The sequence below is a fragment of the Archocentrus centrarchus genome, unplaced genomic scaffold (genome assembly GCF_007364275.1).
Source record: "Archocentrus centrarchus isolate MPI-CPG fArcCen1 unplaced genomic scaffold, fArcCen1 scaffold_24_ctg1, whole genome shotgun sequence".
Lineage (NCBI taxonomy): Eukaryota > Metazoa > Chordata > Actinopteri > Cichliformes > Cichlidae > Archocentrus > Archocentrus centrarchus.
This window is the reverse complement of record NW_022060254.1, coordinates 5,709,328-5,729,146: the sequence shown is the minus strand read 5'-3', so window position 1 is coordinate 5,729,146 and position 19,819 is coordinate 5,709,328. Positions and strand designations below refer to the sequence as shown.

The following is a 19,819-nucleotide window of genomic DNA, read 5'->3' as shown; positions in this document are numbered from 1 at the left end:
AAGCTTCAGCAGATGAACTGTAGGCCCAAAGTTTATGTGTCAGAGGTCATCTGAAAGGTCACAGCTTCTAGTTTCTGAACATGTGTTTGTTTAGCATGTGGCTAACAGACAGGCTAAGCTACGTCAGTTCAAATACAAGTAAAAGCCTTTTTTGGTCCCCATCTATAATCAGTCATTTCTGAGTCCCAATAACTAGAACATGATCTCTAGCAGAGCTGTGAACATCTCCACATCCTTTCTCCATGTGATCCTCCAAAGCTGTGTGAAGGTTCAGAGCTCTGCAGCTAACCTCTCTCTGCTGTCAGCAGCCTCTCTCTTTATTTCTGAGCTTTTATTAACTGATGCTCTCAGCCTTTGAACATGGAGAGAATCAGTCACGGCTGCATCCAAGGGTCAGATGGAGTTCTCCTCCATCAGCTGGATTCTATCTATAACTGCAGCTGATAAACGTCTGTCTCTGTTAATAAAGTTAGATCAGTCCAAATAGTTTGTTGCTGTGCAGAGAAAGCAGCGTGGAAAACACACAAATTGTGCATTATTTAGAGCAGTTATGAAGTATCGAGGAGGTCAAATTCAAACCTGTCAGTTGGTTTGTGATCCAATCAGGTGATTCATTCGAGGACATCATGCCACATGATTTCTTTTTTTTTTATTACCCAAAGCAAACTTTGACAGAGTTGTTCTCTGAACTTGTTCAGGATTTGAAGCACGTGTCAAAGCTTCAGTGTCACACTGAGAAAAGCTTAAAGGCTCATATTTGTGTCCAAAGCTCTTTGAAGCAGCTGAAACAGCGACTGCTGTCGGCTTAAAGATGTCTGTCTTTATTGGAGAGTACAGTGAGGGAGAGACAGGAGAGCAGGGAGACAGCTGTTAGTGAGGTCTGCTGAGCCTGAAGCCAGAGTCTGGACTGTGTCTCTCCTGAGAGGTCAGAGCTGGATGCTCCTCTGAATGCTCGTCCTGTGTGCAAACAGAGCAGCATCAGCAGGAACAGGAGTTTGTGTGAATTGTCATGGTAACAGCTTCCTCTTCCTGGCCAGCATGTGTGATGTAGAGGAGTCAGAGTGCAGCGTGAGGAAGGTCTGAATCGGTCCTTCAGCACGTTAGCAAAGAAAGCCTCGATGATGGAGAGGAGACGTCAGCTCCTGCCACAGCTGCTTTCATCAAACAGGAGGTTGAACAGGTGGAGTCTGTCTGAACCATGTGCAGCAGTAATACTGCTCCATATCACTCTGATGCCAACATGTTTCTGCACAATAACTACTTTGACTTTGGATCCTTTATGTACAATTTGGCAGTACTGCAGTTTTGTGTGCAGTCAGGTGTTTTCATAGTGTTTTCTTGCAGCTTTGACTAAAGGAACGCTTCTATCAGATTGTTCCAAATGTTCTCATATTGAGCTGTGATGGAGTCAGTGTGACAGAAACACTCAGACTGTGTTTCTCTGCTTCATCAAGTCCAATCTGCTCCTCACAGACTGAATAAAGTCCTGTCCCACTAACAGCAGCTCCAACAGTCTGTTCACTGCTTTCTTCCTGTCAGTCTTCATCTTTCTGCTGCGTCTCCTCTTCACACTGAACACTTTCTATCTAACAGTGAGCTCCCAGTGAAGCAGCAACATTCAGCCTGTTAGAGGTAACACAAATGTCTCCATCCAAGCTCATGTTGTGTTTGTTGTTGTCTCAGTCCCCCAGGTGGAGGTGGATTCAGGGGTGGAGTCTGTCCAGCTGCCCTTCCAAACCACAGTTCACCTGCCTGAAGATGCTAAAGTGGAGTGGAGGGACAGAGACAACAGGAAGGTCCACGTGTATGAGAACGGCTCTGACCAGCCTGAAGAACAGCACCAGGCTTACAGAGACCGAACAAAGATGAATGAAGACCTGCTGAAATCTGGAGTCCTCAGTCTGACCCTGAAATACCCCACAGATGGAGACACAAACAGCTACACCTGCACCATCTACAGCAGGGAGGGTAACAACCTGAAGAAGAAACAAGTGAATCTGAAAGTCAGAGGTCAGTGCTGTAGATACAGCTCAGAGGTCAGAGGTCAGGTAGGAGTTTATTCTCTATGAGCTTTTAGTTTGAATCTATTTACAGTACCTTCAAATAATCTAATTTTTACATTTTTCTCTAAAAGCCAAAAATGTGAAACAGACAAGAAGATGTTTAAATCATCGTAATTTCAAACTAAAATCCTCTGAAATGATTTTAGTTTGGATCAAATCAATAGTTCTGTTAGTTGAGTCCAAATTAATCTAAATGTATAAATACCAATGTAGACCGGGACCTTTGCAGCACACGAAGACCACAAAGGCTAGAAGTGAGCATCTGTGAAATTGACGGTCTAGCCTTCATATCAGCATCACCTGCCCTCACCTCAGCATAGCTCATGTCGCCTAGCAACGTGACAGTGCGAAGCACAGCTGTGGAAAAGCAGCTGGTTAAACGGAGAACAAACTTTTTCTCCTTTTTGTGGTTTAATTTTAAGTCTTTAATTCAAAATAAGCTGTTAAAACAAGCATAACACATTTCAACATCAAGGAATACAGCTGAGCTAATGATTCATTTCCAACTATATTAAGTGAGACATTAATGTTTAATAAAACTATCCAGTTATGATGCTTAACTTTATACTTAGCTGAACCGATTTGCTGAGGAACAAATGAAACACTGAAATAAACCAAACATCAGCTGTTAGAGATCATCTGAGTGCGTTATATCTCTGTTTAACTTCCACTCAGCGGTGAAAGCCAGCGGGGGTTTGAAAAGGATGTGCCGGCAGTCGGACGTTCTCTTCGGCTAAAGCGAGCCTCGATAGCCCAGTCAGCTGACAGCTAGGGAGGAGAGCTGCTGGTAGAGCAGCGGCAACGGCAGAGCACTTTTTGCAATTAAGCGATATCTTGATAAAACGAGCTGATATTTGAAGTTTACACATTTACATTCTCGCCTGAAAACATCTTAAAAGTTTATTTTGTGTCACAGAAACTGTCATTTTTCAAACTTTTTGGCTGCTATCCTTCACGATTGTTGTGTTTGAGTTTTGATGCACAATGAATGATGGGATATGGTATGCCACGAAGGATACACTGGACCCATCCTTCAAATTCAAGAAAAGAAGGACGCATTCGTCGACAGCATTTGGAGGAGCCTTTGAATTTGGACAGCCTTCATCGCCTCGCTGTGACGTAATCGGCCTACAAATGCAGCCTTCGAAGGATGCGGCCCCTGAATTTGGACACAGCTACTGTGGATTAGTGTGGTGTGGTGTAGGTGGGTGTGGTAAGCATCCAACAGGAAGCTGACCCTTCAAAGCACAGGCTGAGTAAAGTGACATCAGCTAATGCTGGTTAACAGAGAGTCTGATGGATTTCATCATGAGACCATGAAAGAGTTGCTCTTTCCTCTGTACCCCAGTATATTAGACTGCTTCAGATTCCTGAGAGTTCACACAGGAAACTTTACAAACACCCAAATAAAGCTGCGATCTATTGAAAGGCTCAATTATAAGGTTGAATTAAAGAACATAAAGAGCTCTTTCAAACTACATATGATCCATTAAGAACTGTACATTCATGTCTTCTATAGTCCATCATCCAATAATATAAAAGGACAAATGGTGGTGTAAAAACTTTTCACCTCTTTTTAAGAAACAAATAAGCCTTTGGTACTGAGCGATGGTCACAAACACAATTCAAACCTACCAGTCTTATTGGTGCCAAACAGATGAAGCCTTCAAGTTTCAGAGGGGTTCAGTTCAGGTTTTCACTGGTCCAGTCGGTGTAGCAATAGAAGCCACTGTGAGGATTTTCAATGTGCTATCAAAGAACATCAAAACAATCAGGTCCAAATGATCAGAATTAGTGTGGATGAAGAGAAAATCCATCTCCAGTGCAATTTAGGACTAGTTCATATATAATTAGTGAAATTCAACCAGAGTACAGACAGTAAGAACATGAGTGAGCAGACATTTTGGAGCTGATGATCCACACAGGGCTGGATTCATTTATCCTTTATTAACCAAATAGAAACCTCACTGAGATTGAAAGACAGTTACAACAATAAGAAGAGACAGCTACGTTCATACATCACACGTTAAACAAAACAGTTCCAGAAGTCAAGGTGAGTTAAGTAGAAGCAGTAAAACCTGAAAAACAGACTGAGACTATATCTTTCTTGGTGCCTTCAACAAAGCCTTAAATTTCCCCAAAACAACCAGTTCTGTCAGCCACAAATTCATCTGGGGACTGTTTGATGAAGAGGGGACAACATATTCAAACACTTTATTACCCAAATCTTTTCCGACTCTAGGAACAAAAGGTGTAAAGAAAACTATAAACTATCATGGTTACAACACCTGATCATGTATGTAGTCAGATAATTGGACTAAGAATACATCTGTAAACACGTGGTGCTGGGTACTGCAAACCCCACCCTGGCAGACAATTTAGCTCATTGAATGTTGTCTGTCTCACAAACATGTCACTCTCCAAACATTGACTCAAAGAGTCAAAAAAGGTTGAACTAAAATAATATTCATTTTTATGGTTATTTTATTTAATTTTTAAAGCTTTGTCTCTGATAATGAGAAAACACACAGTTTGTTTGGTGGGCAATAATAGGGGAATTGAGTAATAGAGAATCAAAAGTAGTGGCATTTACAGTGGGGAATGTAAGTATTTGATGCACTGCTGATTTTTCCCATCTACAAAGAATGGAGAGGTCTGTAATTTTTATGATAGGTACATTTCACCTGTGAGCGACAGAATTAAAAAGAAAAAATCCTGAAAATCACATTGTATGATTTTTAAATAATTAATTTAATACTAATAATAATTTCATAATAAAGTTTGATGTTAGACAATATTTCCACATACCGGCATTTAAGGTGTGGCATAAAAACAACAAAATAAATGATACGACCATAATCAAAACTGATATTTTCTAAATATAATAATAAATGTGAATCTACTGTGTACTCATATGCAACTTTATCAGCAGCATCCTTCTAACATCGCACCACATTAGTAACATCATCTCTGCCGCAACGCACTCTGGTCGCTAGGGTAACAATATGAGAATAGCACCCCCACCAAGGCTGGAGACAGAGCAATACTGGAAGAGCGTATGGTAGAAGGGTGCATCACACAATACCAATGCTCAGTGGCTAGTGGATTTAAGAGCAGACCACAGCAACCTCTCTGAACAGGCCCCAGTAACGATCACAGTGGCAGACATCCAAGAAAGAGACTAAGTGAATGTGTCTCTTGTTATTTCCCAAATGAGCCCCAGGCTTTGCTGGGATTGGGTTTCTTCACCACTTAAATCAAGTCTTTATTGACTGGTGCACAATCTTCGGGGCAGCATAACTGCCTGCAAGTTAGAAACAAACTAATGCAGGCCCAGGTTGGATTCAGCGCGTGATGCTTGTGTTCTCTGAAGCAAGTCTATAGCCTCAGCGGGAGAGGGAATGGAGAGCAAGCCATCATCAATGTAAAAGTGCCTCTCCACGAACTTGACAGTATCTGCACCCTAGCCCTGCGTAGTCCGTAAACAGCTACAGCAGGAGACGGTGAGTTGCCTTTCATGTGATAGTTGATAACTTCCTTATTTATATCATTGTCCCTGTGCCAGAGAAAACGGAGGAAGTTACGATGGTCCTCACGCACCATAAAGCAGTGAAACATTTGCTTTATATCTGCCATGATTGCAACACTTTCTGTCCGGAAGAGGAGAAGAACTTCAAGGAGTGTGTTATTTAGATCAGGGCCAGTAAGGAGGACATTGTTAAGTGAGACACCGGAGTACTGGGCACTGGAGTCGAAAACAACCCTGATCTGATTGGGTTTCCTTGGGTGGTAAACTCCGAAAGTTGGAAGGTACTAGCACTCCTCTTCCTTTTTTAGTGGGAGTGCCACCTCAGCATGACCATTAGAGAAAATCTCTCCCATGAAAGCCACATATTGCTCCTGCATTTTGGGCTTCCTGTTTAGGTTCCATTTTAAGGACAAGAATCTTGTGATTGCCTGCTCTTTGTTGTTTGGCAGTTGCTGGTGAGGTTCTTTAAATGGAAGTGGGGCGACCCAACTGTTGTCCTCATCTCTGAACATAGCATAGTCCATTATTTTGATAAAGAGAGCATCCTGTATTGAGGGAGCTGGTTTATTGTCATTTTCTGTCTGGTTAAAGACCATTTGTCCTAGAGTTTGCTCGGGTGCTTTAATTGGCCTATTTGGGTGTGGCATTTCCTTGAATTGCAGAAGGCTGTCACATGGTTTGAAAACTGTAGGGTGACCATTTTCCAGGACAACTGTTTTGAGAGTGCTGACTATCGGCCTATGAACATTACCCAGACAATCCTCCCCAACTACAACCCACCCCAGATCTAAGCGCTGGGTGAAGGGCGCATTATGGGGGCCATTCACTCTCTGTCTGACCTCATGCACTTGTAAGAACATCTCGCCCTAGTAACAGGAGTACTTCAGCTTTAGGATCTAGTTCTGGGATGTAGTTTGCTATGGATTGTAGGTGTGGCTGGTGTAGCTCCGTGTTAGGGGTCGGGATTTCACTCCTGTTGTTGGGAATGTCTTGACACTCAGTGAGCGGGGGTAGGGGAATAACCACTGACCTATCTAGTGACTCAATTTCGAATCCTTCAGCTATTTTACCAAATGCCGCCATGGTGGGAAGCAGCAGGTGGGTTGAAGATCCACTGAACGCCTTTTTTCATCATTGCTTCATTGATAAGAGACTGGTCCAGCTCTGCCAATGCCTCTCGTAGTTCTCGTTCAGCACCGACAAAGTTCGTGCCGTTGTCGGAACGAATGATTGACACTTGCCCTCGTCTGGCTTGAAAATGCCATAAAGCATTAATACACGAGCCTGTGTCAAGGGAATGGGCTATTTCAATATGCGCTGCTCTTGTAGTTAAGCATGTAAAAAGCACTCCATAGCGCTTGACTTTAGCACGCCCTCTTTTGACCTCAAATGGGCCGAAGTAATCTACACCAGTGTTAATAAAGGGTGGCTTGTCTGGAAGTAGCCAGTCCAGTGGCAAATCTGCCATCTTCTGCTCTCCTGCCTTTGCATACAGTCTTCTACAAAGGTTACACTCTGAGATCACCCTTCTCACTGCTGCATTGGCCCTTGGTATCCAATAGCGTTGCCGTAATCTGGCTAAGACATGGTTTCTGCCTCCATGTCCAGTTTCTTGGTGGATGTGATGGAGAATAAGGCGGGCTACTGTGTGCTGTTTATGCAGAATAACGGGATGCTTGGCCTCTTCGGGCATCGCTGATTTTCTCAGACGCCCTCCTACCCTCAGCACACCATCTTCCATGTATGGATCCAATTTGAAGATTGAACTGTTTCTTTTCACTCACATGTTTCCGAGCAGCAAAGCCTTTATCTCTTCCGCATAGGTCTGTTTCTGATTGTATTTAATCATTTCTGTTTCAGCTCTGGCTAGATCTTCAACAGTAAGAATTCCTTTAGCAAGGTTCTTCTTACATGTCACCATATGCTGTTTGATAATGTCTCTTTGCCTTTCTGGATCTTCTTTAGATTGTTGCATGGCTCGTTCCCGCTCTTTCCTTTTCTCACTTAAATACCTCAATGACTCCTTTAGATGTAAAATCCAGGCAGTGGCCTTTTTAAGCTTGTGCCAACTAGAATAATACTCCACGAGTTTGTTCAGTGGCTCTTTGCATTCATCCTGAACTAAGCATGATACTGCAGCCGATGTCTTAATCTCAGCATCATCCTCCATAAGGTAGGTTTGCTCAGGCTGGTCTGGCCACTCACCATCATCTGTCAGTAACCTGGGCCCCTGAAACCAGCTCACATTTTTAATGAAACTCTCAAACTTCAAGCCCCTTGAAGCTTGATCTGCCGGATTTCGAGTCGTGTTGACATACTTCCACTGGGCAGGTGTTGCTGCTTCTCTTATGTACAAAACTCTGTTGGCTACAAACGTTTTGAAATGAAGCGCATCATTTCCAATGTACTTTAGTACTGTCGTACTATCTGTCCAAAAGATCGATTCCATCAAGGGAGTTTCAAGTTCTCTTTTTACCATTGACTGACTGAGGACCTCTCATGCCTATGTGGCATATTGGGCGGCAAAAGATCGCCACAGGGCTCGGTCTTGTGCCGTGTTTCGGCTTCTTCCAATGGAATATTCGATGTTCTAAGGTCTTGGTAAAATGACCTTCGCCAGGTATTGCGGGGGCGTCCTCGGGGTCTTTTGGCACCCGGGGGCTGCCAGCGCACCGCTATCTTCGGGATCCTTGATCCTGCCGTCAATTCCATTCTGGCAATTGTGATCTGTTTGAGTGGAGCAACTCTGGACTTTCCCATCAAGAATGATACATGCTTCTCACCTTGTCCCTTCGTCAACAAAAGATATGACACAACGCCATAACCATCCTGACTGGCATCTGAGAAGTGGTGGATTTGGTGGCAGGTTTGAAACATCTGCTAACCTTTAGATCTGAAAGCTTGTTGAGGTGTGCTAACCAATCCAGCCATGTTTTGCGTGGCCTTCCATGGATTTCTTCATCCCAACCTTTTTTCTCTTTACAGAGATCTCTCAGAATACGCTTAACAGGTAGCAGGAGTGGTGCCAGGAAGCCCATGGGGTCATATACTGTACTGACAACAGCTAAGATGCCTCTTCTTGTACATGGCTTATCTGGCAGGTGTGTTTTGAATCTGAAGCTGTCTGTACTGGTGCACCACTGCATGCCCAGGGCCCGTTTTACTGGTAATTCGTCGTTCTCCAGGTCTAGATGTTTGACCTCAGCTGCTCGTTCCTGTTCAGGTATTGAGCACAGTAGGGCCTTACTATTGCTGAGCCACTTGGTCAAGTGGAAACCACCGCTAGCACATAACGTCATCAGTTCCATGACAAGATCAACCGCTTGGTCCTCAGTGGGAACAGACTTCAAGCAATCGTCAAAATAGAAATTCTTAAGAACTGTCTGTACTGCTTCTGCTGAGGTCTGTGTTATTGCATCCTCTGCTGTTTTTCTTTGTGCATATGACGCACAGCTGGGAGATGATGTAGCGCCAAATAGATGCACACACATTCTGTACTCAGCTGGTTCCAAATTTGTATAACCATCCGGCTACTAGAGGATGCGTAGCAGGTCAGCATCATTATCAGGTATCCGCACCTGACAGAACATGGACTCTATGTCTGCCATCATGGCGAAGGGCTCCTGCCTGAGTCTTAACAGTACACCAATGAGTGTGTTTGTCAGGTTTGGTCCCTGCAACAATTGGTCATTCAGCGACACTCCTTGGTAAGTCAGTCAAAAACTACTTGACCCCTTTTGTGTTTTATCTGCACAGGTACAATGGGAAGACTACACTCACTAGCAGAAGCATGTACCCAGTGTTCTTGCTTATACTCTCTTCTGACACAAGAGCACTTGTGGCCCCACCTGTGCCTTGCAAGCCACCAATTGTGCTGTTCAAATCTGATTTAACATCCTTTACCACGTGTAGAATTGCTGGGTGCTTGAGGGAGCACTCTGGGCACGAGGTCCTTTTTCTACAGTTCTTGGCCAGATGACCTGCTGTTAGACATGCAAAGCAAAGACCGACCATTTTCAGGAACTGTAGTCTTTCAAAGGCTGCTCTTTGATATTGCTGCACACCAGGCCTGGTTCTAGCCCACTGTAGTTGGGTGGGCAGACTGAAAATGTAGGTGGGCAAGTATATATATATGACACAAAATATTAGGCTATATTTGTTTGTTTTTTGGGAGTTGAATACAGCCCTAGTAGGCACAAAGATATACATATACCCTCTCCATTTATCTGGGTTTGGGACATCACAAAAAGTACACAGATTTGTGACCTTCTGTGGCTGGAATATACATTTTTTTTTTTTCTTTTTTTTTTCTTTTTTTTATTATACAACAGTACAACAGAAAGAGAACAGCAACTGCAAAAAATGCAAAATGTGAAAAACTACAGAATCATTCTTCTGGTTTTTTTTTGGGCAAACTTTGTGACAAATTCATTCGGGAAGCAGAAACATGCGTCCTGAGCCACAGAGTATTCCAGCCAGGTCTAGTGCGGTACCATGCCGGGTTGAATGAGCGGAACATATTGGCGAAGGCACGATGGTTAGCTAGTACTGGCTGTGTGGGCCAGGGTTATAATAGTTTTGGATTTTTACATTATTGTTTAGTTTTAGTTAGTTTTTACTTTTTTTTTCTCTAATTCAGTTAGCTTTAATTAGTTTTCAGAGTGGTTTTGCTTGTTATTTATTAGTTTTTATTTTAGGTTTAATGCTTAGTTTTAGTTTAGTTTCGTTAGTTTCAGTATTAGTTTTAGTATTTTCATACTTTGTCAGGTGCAAGATTCAATGCACAAAAGTGACTACTGTGTAATAAAAACTCAACAAAAGATACCTTAAAGAAATATATTCAACAACCAACAGTTCACAAGACAGAAGCACTACATGCTAAATGTGTAATAATTAGGACACACACGAACATCAACAGGGAGAAACAAAGAAAAACATGAACTCCCAAACTCAATAAATTCTACAATATACTCCAAATAAACTCCAGTGTCAGTGCAGTAGATTAACAACAGCTACATGTGGTGTTTGACAAAAACAAACTCTTTGAAGATGTCAGAGCTCAAGTCCAGCTGCATCCTGATGTTCTCACCACCTGAAGCTGCTTCTGTTTTGGAGCTAGCTTTGTTAGATGCTCGCTGATTAGACTTGCAGGGTCTTTGCAGCCTCTGTACACAACCTACGGAAGTGTCCGACCTCGATCATGTCCGCATTTATGCTTGTGTAGCTGTGTGTGTTAATTACCTTGTGGTCGTGTGCTGCGGTGTCAGCTGGGACTTTTTTGCTCAGTTTTTTGGCTGCAAACATATTTGTCCCTGTTTTTCCACTTCCTTCATTTCCTCACATCCATTCCGACAGCAGTCTCCCTCCAGGAATTTGCTGACCTTTGTGAGTCCTTATACTGATGCTTTGATTATTATTCCTGATTGTTATTCTCTCACTGATAAAGTAGACGGAAACGCACAAGAACTGAACAGGTTAATCACAGCGTTGTGGACCCGCTCTGAACCCGGTCAGTTCAGAGTGACTCTGCCGCTTTCTCGTGCACATGCACGCACACAGCTGCCCGACGGCGGGCGGAAAAATTATCAATCCACAATAATTTTAGTTAGTTTTAGTTAGTTTTTTAAACTCACAATACAGTTTTAGTTAGTTATCGTTTTTTCCTTTTAATTGTAGCCTTTATTTATTTCAGTTAACGACAATGTTTTTTCAATTTTAATTTTCGTTCGTTTTCGTGAACTATAATAACCCTGGTGTGGGCACAGTGCTATTCAGATCTGCAACGGTAGGACCTGGTGCTGAAATGGCCAGAGGAAGGACCTGCTTTGGGTCTGTGGATGTGCCTAGAGTAGGACTAGCATCAGGGGTGCTTGTGCTATTACATGCAGAGAAACTAGTCAGCAGATTGTCTGCTGATTGGACAGAGGAGGAGACGGAGCAGGTAACCCGCTCAGGGGGAGATATTTCAGCACGGGCAGCAGCGGGATGGGAGCTGTTGGGGATACCCCAGTGCTAGATTTACTGATACACGCGATACATGCTCATGGTAAAAAGAAGTAAAAATATTAACATGGAAATTAGAGTGTGACCCAGATTAAGGAAAAGCACGAAACGAAGGGATGCAGCCCTGAATCAGGCCTCTTTCCCACCAACAGGGTTTCGGAGCCCGTGCCGTAATTTGAACCATGAGGCGGGTTTTCCACCGCCGAAACACTGGGTGCTCGGCCGAAAAACGGGTTCAATTCCGGCCCCGCAAACTAGCTGGTCTCGAACCACGAACACGTCACGAAAGCATGTGAGAAAGTCAAAGTGTGGAAAATAAAAACTATTGTAGGCGTAGCTTGATGGGAGTACCATTCGCTGCCCGCAGGCGGTATGGGAGATTTTGATTGGGTGGGCAAGAATCAGATTTGGGTGGGCTGAGCCCACCCTTGTCCTATGATACCGCCGGCCCCGCTGCACACAGTGAGTGCATGGTTCTTTTGACATTAAAGACATGGATTTTGGAAAACGCTTGAAGTCTTGACTGGAGCTGTTGTTTTCTCAAGCTGGCGTTTACTGACGTTCTTCTCAGAGACGTCCACAGCAAAACTGCTTCCTTTAGATTCACTTTTGACAGTGCTAGTTTTCCCTTTCAAGCCTTTCTGATTCCCTGCAGTGGAATCCAGAATATCTCCAAACAGTGGGTCATTTGCTACCTTTGCTTGACAGTAAACAAACTCCACTAAATCTGTAAATCTAGCTCTTTTTCTTGTTTTTCTTGGATATAATAAGCATAGCTTCTCCATCTTTTCTCATTCAGTGTGTTACGACATCCGATCAAGAACAAAGCAAAGGCGCTCAATCCCTTTCTGTCTTCAGGTTTTATTTGAGGCCATTCCATTTCCTTCTTGATGTAAGCTGTGGCGATGGTAAGCTCATCTCCATAGTGGCGATCAAGTAATTTCCTGGCTTCTTTGTAAGCTTTGTCAGGTCTCATGTGCTCACAGCTACAAACAAGATCAAGTGGTTCTCCACTTGTGAACTGTTCGAGATAATACAACCGATATTGAGGGCTGTCTGTTTTACTGTTGATGGCATGTTCAAAAGCTCTTATGAAGGATTTGTAAGTCAGAGGATCTCCTCTAAACATTGGTATATCTCTATGAGGCAGTTGAGACAAACTCTGTTGTTTAATGAGAATCTCTGTGACTTCATTTTGGCGCCGTAGCACTTCATACGAGCTATCTGAAGAGATATCAGCATGGTCGTGATAATCAGGACGGGGCTTAGCCCTGCTAGCATCCAACCCTGGCCATGGCTTTCTTTCTTCTGAAACACTCGCAGCTGGGTTTGAACTGGATACCAGAGGTTTACTTTGATGAGGCGTGTAATTGTCATCGCTGTAAAGATTGTCTGGTTTGTCAGTCACGGATAAATTCCTGAATCCTGGAAGTGGCTCGGAAAGTTCATCTACTGAATGTGCGTCCTCATATTCCTCATACACCTTTAATTTGGCATCTGAAGCGGCAAGCTCCGTTTCAATTTCCAGCTGCTCTTTGTGTAATTTTAAACAAATTTCCTCCTGCTCCAATGCTGCTTTCTTTTTCATTGCTGCTGCTCTTGCCAACAACGCTTCACGTTCTGCTTTAATTCTCAGCTTTGCAGAAGTAGTACTTGAGACACGACTTACGGCTGAACTGGCCTTAGATACACTATGGCATACAACTGAACAGGCCTCAGATTCATTATCACATGGCTTTCCATCAACTTCCTCTTGAGGATCTTTATGGACATTTGCAATCCATTCATTCACGCCTTGTATGAACAGTTTAAACTCTGAATATCTCTTATCATAAACCCCTTGATCCATCTGCCTTTCATCCAATTCAATTCAATTCAATTCAATTTTATTTATATAGCACCAAATAACAACAAACAGTCGCCTCAAAGCGCTTTGTATTGCGGGTAAAGACCCTAAATTAATACAGAGACAACCCAACAGTCAAAACGACCCCCTATGAGCAGCACTTGGTGACAGTGGGAAGGAAAAACTCCCTTTTAACAGGAAGAAACCTCCATCAGAACCAGGCTCAGGGAGGGGCAGTCATCTGCCGCAATCGGTTGGGCTGAGGGGAGAGAAAAAGACATGCTGTGGAAGAGAGCCAGAGATTAATAACAATTAATGATTAAATGCAGAGTGGAGTATAAACAAAGTAAATAAGGTGAATGAAAAGAAACAGTCTATTATGGGAACCCCCCAGCCTAGGCCTATAGTATAATCTGCTCTCTCTTTCTAGTCCCTGTCAGTACTCTAGCTGCAGAATTTTGGATCAGCTGAAGACTTTTCAGGGAGCTTTTAGGACAGCCTGATAATAATGAATTACAGTAGTCCACCCTAGAAGTAATAAATGATTGGATTAGCTTTTCAGCATCACTCTGAGAAAAGATGTTTCTAATTTTAGAAATATTGTGCAAATGCAAAAAAGCGGTCCTACATATTTGTTTAATATGTGCATTGAAGGACATATCCTGGTCAAAAATGACTCCAAGATTTCTCACAGTGTTACTAGAGGCCAAAGTAATGCCATCCAGAGTAAGTATCTGGTTAGACGCCGAGTACAAGAATTTCAGTTTTATCTGAATTTAGAAGCAGGAAATTAGAGGTCATCCAGGCCTTAATGTCTTTAAGACATTCCTGCAGTTTAACTAATTGATGTGTCATCTGGCTTCATTGATAGGTAAAGAGTATCATCTGCATAACAATGAAAATTGATGCAGTGCTTTCTAATAATACTGCCTAAGGGAAGCATGTATAATGTAAATAAAATTGTTCCTAGCACAGAACCCTGTGGAACTCCATAATTAACCTTAGTGTGTGAAGAAGACTCCCCATTTACATGAACAAATTGGAGTCTATTAGATAAATATGATTCAAACCACTGCAGTGCAGTACCTTTAATACCTATAGTATGCTCTAATCTCTGTAATAAAATGTTATGGTCAACAGTATCAAAAGCTGCACTGAGGTCCAACAGGACAAGAACAGAGATGAGTCCACTGTCAGAGGCTCTAAGAAGATCATTTGTAACCTTCACTAATGCTGTTTCTGTACTGTGATGAATTCTGAAACCTGACTGAAACTCTTCAAATAAACCGTTCCTCTGCAGATGATCAGTTAGCTGTTTTACAACTAGTCTTTCAAGAATCTTTGAGAGAAAAGGAAGGTTGGAGATTGGCCTATAATTAGCTAAGACAGCTGGGTCAGTGATGGCTTTTTAAGTAGTGGTTTAATTACAGCCACCTTGAAGGCCTGTGGTATGTAGCCAACTAATAAAGACAGATTGATCATTTTTAAGATTGAAGCATCAATAATTGTAAAGACTTCTTTGAACAGTCTAGTAGGAATGGGATCTAACAAACATGTTGCCGGTTTGGAGGAAGTAACTGTTGAAGTTAACTCCGAAAGATCAACTGGAGCGAAAGAGTCTAAACAAATACCAGCAGTGCTGAAAGCAGCCGAACATGAAGAATAATCTTTGAGATGGTTATGAATAATTTTTTCTCTAATGTCTAAAATGTTATTTGTAAAGAAATCCATGAAGTCACTGCTAGTTAAAGTGAAAGGAATACTCGGCTCTACAGAGCTCTGACTCTTTGTCAGCCTGGCTACAGTGCTGAAAACAAACCTGGGGTTGTTCTTATTTTCTTCAATTAATGATGAATAGTAAGATGTCCTAGCTTTATGGAGGGCTTTTTTATAGAGCAACAAACTCTTTTTCCAGGCTAAATGAGCATCTTCTAATTTAGTGAGACACCATTCCCTCTCCAGCTTTCGGGTTATCTGCTTTAAGCTGTGCGTTTGCGAATTATACCACGGAGTCAGGCACTTCTGATTTGAGGCTTTCCTTTTCAGAGGAGCCACAGTATCCAAAGTCGTACGCAGTGAGGATGTAAAACTATTGATCGACCTCACTGGGAGCAGAGTTTAGGTAGCTGCTCTGCACTGTGTTGGCACTGAAGAGCATAATAATGAAGGCATTAGATCCTTTAACTTAGCTACAGCACTTTCAGAAAGACTTCTACTGTAATGAAACTTATTCCCCACTGCTGTGTAATCCATTAAAGTAAATGTAAATGTTACTAAGAAATGATCAGACAGGAGGGGGCTTTCAGGGAATACTGTTAAGTCTTCCCTGAAAGCCCGCATCCAGTAATTCACACAGTTCTTCATTAAGACGTGCAAATTCTCCAAGGAATTTTTCAAACATCAACAATGCTTGATCTTTAATGAGTTCAACATTGTGCTCATTTTCTTTTAATTTCTCCAGGTCATTCTTCTGTTTGGTTACATGTGCCATTTTTCCCTTTCTCTCTCCTTTCAGCCATTTGATTTTCTCCTCTATCGCCTTCTCCTTGGGCTTTGGCACTCTCTTTTGTTGAGAACGCGGGACGGCACCTCCTTCCGCCATCTCTTTTCCTTCGATCATTCCTTCATTTATCTTAATCACTACACAAACTGTTACAATTCCTCGAATTATCAACAGCTTCTAACTCTTCTTAAACTTCACAACAGTTGTGAAAGGAGTTTCTTTACGTGTAGAATTAAACAATGACTTTCAGAGCGGAATCCCAAGTGTCTGCTTACTTTTGTTCACTTCAGATGGTGTTTAACATTAGCGGCGTCAGGTAGCTAACAGAGTAATGAGAGCGTGTCAGACCTTTTTTAGAGGATTCTTCGTTTGGCACAGACCTCTACTTGCAGCACCGCTTCCTGCCGTAGTATTCTCAAGGTCGATTTCGGCTGGCGAGGTCCTCCTTCACTCATTGCTAGCAAGTTCGGTAGCCTCCACCAGTTAGCCCGGTTGGTTAGCTCCTTGTAGCTCCACACTGTCTTCTCGAGCGGATCCGTCCGGCAAGCCAGGCACACTTTCCACGGCAAGCAGTAGCCTTTTTACAGCACGTCGTTCCACTATAGCTAGTTTTCGACTAATGTGGCTGCAGCGGCATGGCTGACCCCCTAGCCTGGACCCTCAAGTGTTTCGTACTCAACACACACGCCTTAGTAAAACAAAGGTCTTGAGTCCAAAGAATCTTCTGTTGTATCTTTACTGAAGAAAGCAAAGTACAAACATAAAGGAAATCTTGACCTTTCTAATTTAACTTAATTTTACCACATTGTACAGCGTAGTGTAGGTTGAAAACTGTGTTGCTCTAGGGTCCAGTGACTTCCGGTACCTTCTCTTTTTCCTACCAGTATACAACCCTCATAACATCATAACCAACAAATTATTCTACAAATTACTCACTGATTAACAATCCCATTACAAACAGAATTACTTATAACTACCAACTTTGTAATTTCAAATGTATAGTACTATTTCAAAAAAAATGGCTACAACATATCGCATCCGATTGCATTTCCGCACTGCTTCTTGCATGCGGACCTCTTGTTTACTATCAAAAACGTAAAACCAGAAGTGCGCGGCCGTAACGGAAGTTTATGGCTGGAACCGGAAGTAGAATTTACCGATAACATTTTCTAACAAAAACTTACATAAAGCATGATTTGTTAATATAAACATTTTGTAATCATTCTTAATAACATAAAAATATTTTTAGAATTATTTCTTTAAACCTATGAACTTATTTATTCAGAGAAATGCCTTAAGGGCAACACACTTACCTTTGCAGAGGATCATACCAGCCTTTATTGGTTTCGGAGTTGTGCAGGCCACGAACTGCTTCGTATAAGATAAACCGAATAAAAATAAGAAACCAAATGACAATATGTCTTTCAACTTAAGGCCTTTACACACCAGATGCGTAAATTCCGTGCGAATTTTTCGTGCGTTGAAAATATTTTTCAGACCCGCCTGTTCTTAATGCAGCCATTCACACCAACTGCATCATTTCACAGGGCGAATTTGCAGCATTTATTTTTTTGGATCAAGTTAGATTTTTTCTGACTTTCACAAGCGAACAAACAGGTCTGACCAATCAGAGCGCTGCATTTAGCAACATGTGAGTTCATAGCTCAAAACCGCACCAATGTACTGAATATACAGTGATGTGGGAACAATAAAATCGTAATATTTTACCTCAGACACACAGCTACACGCTGCTCCGGGTCAGTCGGCTCTTTGAAATTCTTCTCTGCCTCCTCACATGTGATCCCATCTCTGCCAACAAGAGTTCAAACTGCCTACTGATATCCTGAAATATGCCGGAAAGCGGCCATGTTGCAGCTTCAACTCCGGGATCAAACATAAAACTCTCTGCTGCTGCTTTCTTATCAGTTGGATGAACCCAGAATCTCTGTTTCTTCCTTCTCTTCTTTAGAAACATCACAACTTCATTACATCATCCTTTGATGTCGATTTCTTTCACAGTGTGTTCTATGAGTGTCTTCTCTTCTGCAGCGGGGCTGGTTGAAGCTGGCCGGTAGAGAGGCCCGCTTTCCCGAGGAGCTTCTGGGGTGTTGAAAATATGGACGACATCCTCCATTGTCGTACCAGGAAAGCAGTGTAGACAAAGAACGCCATGCAGTTTGAAAAATGAGGAGACGGAAGAGAACGTTGATACTTATTTCCTGTGGTCTTGCGAGACCTTCAGCATGAGCCCGCACGTGAGCTGTATTGTCCAATCACAGGCGAGGAAGCTGCCACATGGAATTGAACCAAAATAAATAACAGACATACAGATGGAATTATGAAAAGAAGATGGACATGCGAATATGATGGTGAAATTGCTAATATTTTGCATTCATAAATAACTGTAACTTTGTTACTTGATGGCACATCTGATATGCTTTATGTAAAGCACAGTGCTTTGGTGTCAGCAGAAAAACTTCTCTTGGAAGAGTGTGCAGCGGTGCCTCTGTCTCCATTCCACCACAACCCACTCATTGCAGCCAATGAGGCTGACAGGCATGCATTGTTGAACATGTATCATCAGTTGTTCCCTGATGATCACTGATGTTGACTGCGTTGCCATGACATGCAACAGGGTAACATATCAGAATGTGACTTACTCCATAGATGGATCCAGAACAGAAAAGTCAGCACATGTATATGCTAAGTGGGGTGGAAACACTAACAGTTTTGAGGAACCAGTCATTGACCCTTTAGCAGAACCACGGCCAGCCATTGTAAAGCAGTTGTCAATGTTGTGTCAAAATGCAGTACATTTAAACATGTTGTTGCACAAGTTTCTTGGGTCAGTCCCCACCCAGACAGACATTTTATGGCAAGCCAGTGATATATATACACTCCTGATCAAAATCTTAAGACCAGTTAAAAAATTGCAAGAATTTGCATTTTGCACTATTGGATCTTAAGAAGGTTCTATGTAGAGCTTCACAATGCTAAAAGAAGAAATCAGCGTAAGAGACAAAAACTTTTGAGCAGGGAATTTTTTGAAAACTGCATTTACACTCAAAGATGATTTTTTTAGCTGATCAAAAATTTAACACCATAGCCTTTAAAACCCAAAAGCTGTGCAAAAAATTGGATTCCATCTCATTTTCTGTCAAGTCTTTACACTGTCAAGACCTCCTGATGGCAAAAGCAAAAAAGCTCACTGACTTTGAACGTGGTAGGACTGTTGAGCTGCATAAGCAAGGCCTCTCACAATGTGCCATCGCTGCTGAGGTTGGACGCAGTAAGACAGTCATTTTGCATTTTATAAATGATCCTGAGGGTTATGGAACAAAAAAGTCAAGTGGTAGACCCAAAAAAATTTCACCAGCGCTGAGTCGCTAGATCCGATTGGCTGTCCATCAAGACACGGGACAATCCTCTACCCAAATTAAGGCCATTACTGGTGCTGACTGCAGCCCAATAACCATCAGACGGCACCTGCGAGGGAAGGGCTTCAGAAACAAAAAACATCTTCAAAGGCCACGTCTTCTTCAACGCCATGATTTGGGGTGCGTTTTCCTTCAATGGAACAATGGAGCTTCAGGTTGTGCAGGGGCGTCAAACAGCAGCTGGCTATGTGGAGATGTTGCAGTGGGCATCCCTCATGACTGAGGTGCCCTCGTCTGTGTGGTAATGACTGGGTTTTTCAACAGGACAATGCTGCAGTTCACAATGCCCGCCTGACAAAGGACTTCTTCCAGGAGAATAGCATCCTGCATGTTCCCCTGATCTAAATCCGATTGAGAACATTTGGGGATGGATGGCAAGGGAAGTTTACAAAAATGGACATCAGTTCCAGACAGTGGATACCCTTCGTGAAGCCATCT

General features: G+C 42.5%; 1 protein-coding gene across 1 annotated transcript in view; it reads left to right on the top strand.

Annotated features, from left to right (window-relative positions):
- Nucleotides 1-19,819, top strand: part of LOC115775787 (butyrophilin subfamily 3 member A2-like) — a 62,123-nt gene that overhangs the window by 28,597 nt on the left and 13,707 nt on the right. The window contains exon 5 of the mRNA XM_030723322.1: nt 14,154-14,167. Coding sequence (XP_030579182.1) covers nt 14,154-14,167 — 14 coding nt within the window. The remainder of the gene's footprint in view (nt 1-14,153; nt 14,168-19,819) is intronic.